At 31.3% G+C, this 3,415-nt stretch overlaps 1 protein-coding gene across 1 annotated transcript in view; it reads left to right on the top strand.

The window, feature by feature from the left end:
* Positions 1-1,264, top strand: part of LOC105620066 — a 2,158-nt gene extending 894 nt beyond the window's left edge. The window contains exon 2 of the mRNA XM_012201576.1: positions 692-1,264. Coding sequence (XP_012056966.1) covers positions 692-1,174 — 483 coding nt within the window. The 3' untranslated portion in view covers positions 1,175-1,264. The remainder of the gene's footprint in view (positions 1-691) is intronic.
* Positions 1,265-3,415: the final 2,151 nt, after the last annotated feature.

The raw sequence follows: 3,415 nt of genomic DNA, 5'->3' as shown, positions 1-3,415 counted from the left end.
ATCAATGAAAATTTCTTTGAAAATACAATATCTTATTTCTTTGAAAGTACAATATCTTATTTTCAAAGAAATTTTCATTGAGCCAAAGAAATAATTTTTTTTGAATATGAATAAAAAGATATTTCTTTGAAATTAAGTTTTTTTTTCAGTGTATAAATGAGATTAAGCAGATCGACACCAGATTCTATGTTGCAATTTATTATTGCGCAACATAGAATCTGGCGACTCCTTACGCTCAGCTTAATGTCATGTCTCATTTATATTTATCATTCTATAAAAATGTTATATTCATGTTATTACATTTGAAGTACAATTTAATTTAATAAAAGAGATGCATAAGCTAGAATTAACTAAATTAATGTATAAATAATTTCTGAATTTCATTAAATCTTCGAATTTGACAATAGATATCAGTTATAAATCTCTTGTCAAATCAATTATAAATCTCTTTGTCAAAAATATCAAACAATTTAATTTTTTTTATATTACATTTATATAAATGTATTACTTTTAAAATAAACTATTCATTCCTTTTTTATCATTTAGTTTTCTTGAATTATTGTCATTACTTTAATTAACATAAATAAATGGAGCTTATAGTATTAAATGTATATAGATATTTCAGTTGCGGAGAGGGCTAAATAAATATTTATTTAAAAAATACATTATATACAACATAATTTTTTTCCAGATTGTTCTATCCGCTATCTTGGCTTGCGCCTTCGCTACTTCGCCACTAGTTTATGCCAAATTGGTGCCCGGTGCTCCAATCGGACTGGATGGTCGAGTGATCGATACTGCGGAAGTTGCGTTGGCCAAGGCTGAACATACGGCCGCTCACATCAACGAGAAGATTAATTTGGCTGCGGAAGCTGCTAGATCAGCCGACGTGTTCGCTTATGTAGCTCCGTCCAACGTAGCCGTGGTCGACAGTGCGCAGCTGGTGCAACCGATTGCGGTGACGGCGAAACTGGCCTCTGGTGCGCCGATCGGGCTCGATGGCCGCGTCGTCGATACGCCGGAAGTGGCCTTCGCCAAGGCAGAACATGCAGCAGCGCACATCAACCACATCAACGAGAAGCTTGGTTACGAAACCGCAAAATCGATTTATCACGAGCAACCAGCCGTCATCCTGGATCGTAGCGCCCCGCTTCTTCGTTACTATTTTCGTTGAATCAAGTTTGCTAACACATACAGGCTCATATATATATATATATATATATATACATATATATATATAAAAATGTAAATAAATTTGAATCCCCCTGCGTGCTTTAATATTGGCTGATTTATTTTGATTACCTTCCTGTAAATTAAGATCAGCAGTTTTGCGAGATGTTCTCGTAGGATAATTGCAAATTTTAATATTGTCATTGTTATCATTAATTTCTTAATTTCTTTTTTATATTCTTATAGACTTAATTACCAATTATGGAGAGAACATATTTTTTAATTTTGAGTTTCAAATGAGATTTGAAAAGATTGTGTAGAAATCTCATTCGCCTGTTAGAATGCAATACAGCTAACGATAAGTAGATTGTGAATGCGTTCTAACAGGCGCACCTAATACAAAGAGATTGACAAAAGAATGATAAACATGTATTGTGTTACAAATATTTTTATGACAATGTGTTAATGATTTAGGATTTAGAAAAAATATTATTTCAATATTTAGAACAGTAATTAATTATAAACTTGTATAATTTTTATTCTTCAGAAACATGACTATAGATTGTCGCAGTGTACAAGAAATATTTCTAATAAATAAATTCAATTTTATCATTACAATCATTTTACATTACACAGATTATATGCACTGTTTTAATATAAATAAAAACTCTTTTAAAAGCGTCTCTCCTGTTAATCCATTTTATATTTAATAATATACTATCAAATATAAAACGAATTAATAGGAGAGATGTTTTTAAAAGGATTTTTATTTATTCTGTGAAAATAAACGTAACATAATCTTTTCATTTATTGAAAAAATAATGATAAAAAGAAACATTAAAATTTTAAAAAATTGTGTTTTACTTTAATAATATGTAATGAAATGTGTCACGACACGTAAATCGTATATTTTATTGATAAAATAGCAATTCCATCGGAATTCAGTTTTCACTTTAGGATCCCTTTGATACTGGCCAATTTTAAACTGAAAATTATTTATTTTTAGTAAAAATCATTCTTGCTAAATACTTTCAATACTTAAAATTGATAATTAATATTTCCATATTAAATTTCTGTTAAGGATAAGTACAAAGCACTTCAATTTTGCATTTGGCTAGGTAATAAAAATTAAAAGAGGATAATAAAATATTAAAATTATTATAAAATGAATACAATTTTTCAATAAAACTGTTTTAATTTTTAAAACTTTTTAGATTTAAAATATATATAAGCTTTTTAAACATATTTTCATTAGATATAGATGATGTCAATTTATGAGAGTATTTTTGTATTTATGATCAAACAATGCATCTTGTAATTCTATATATATTCTTGCTGTAAAAATATACAATTCTGCCGATAATGACACAATAATCGAGACTACGAAGACAATAAGAGACTTGTTGCGTACGATTTTCGGTCACTTCTCGCACAATTGATTTTTTAGGTCATCAGAGGTTTTAGGCGCTAAGTGATCTAACGTAATGTCACCGGCAGGAGGCCAACATCGGTTTGCAATCGGTGGGTTTTGTCGCGAACGCATAGTTGGAAAAAAGAGCAAGAACCACCGCCCGCTTTCTCGTATTACATTAGTTACTTTACACACACGCGATTACCGTGACGATACTCTTTTGCGATACTCTTTTGCCATTTTACGGAACAAAAATGTTCGTACACCTTAGCTCGGCTTATTGTCGAGTCTGTTCAGTTTGGAATGCATCTCACGGGACAGGGCAGAGGTGTTGACATTGAACGCGGTAAACGGTCGCTTACTGTCGCTTTCGTATCAACGTGCAGCGCTTGGTGAGCGAACGGTTCAGGGGTGGTCGATAGATCACGCATCGATCCGATCGAACGAATAGCGATGAAGATGGATAAGATGTGATAGTAGAGCAATACATAGGCGAGGAAAGGTGCGGTCACGTACAATGATAGCAACGCGTCACTTTGCTTGCTGCGTTTGTCTACTTACAGCGTGGGCTTGTCAAAGGTGTTTACGTCACGATAGTATCAAAGGTATTCAAACGATATGTACGTGAGCACCGTATCCGTTTAACATATATTTATTTTAAAAATATGTATTAAATTTTAATAAATCATTTTTTTAATATAGTACCAATTAACATTTACGAAGTATGAAGATATATTTATATTTGGTACAAGAATCATTAATTTGATTTAAGTATCATTTTTTAATGAGTAAATGTCCATTGTAAGTAAATATTTAATAGATACTATTCAAATA

This window comes from Atta cephalotes (genome assembly GCF_000143395.1).
Source record: "Atta cephalotes unplaced genomic scaffold scaffold00024, whole genome shotgun sequence".
NCBI classification, from domain to species: domain Eukaryota; kingdom Metazoa; phylum Arthropoda; class Insecta; order Hymenoptera; family Formicidae; genus Atta; species Atta cephalotes.
This window is presented reverse-complemented; position numbering and strand designations above follow the sequence as displayed.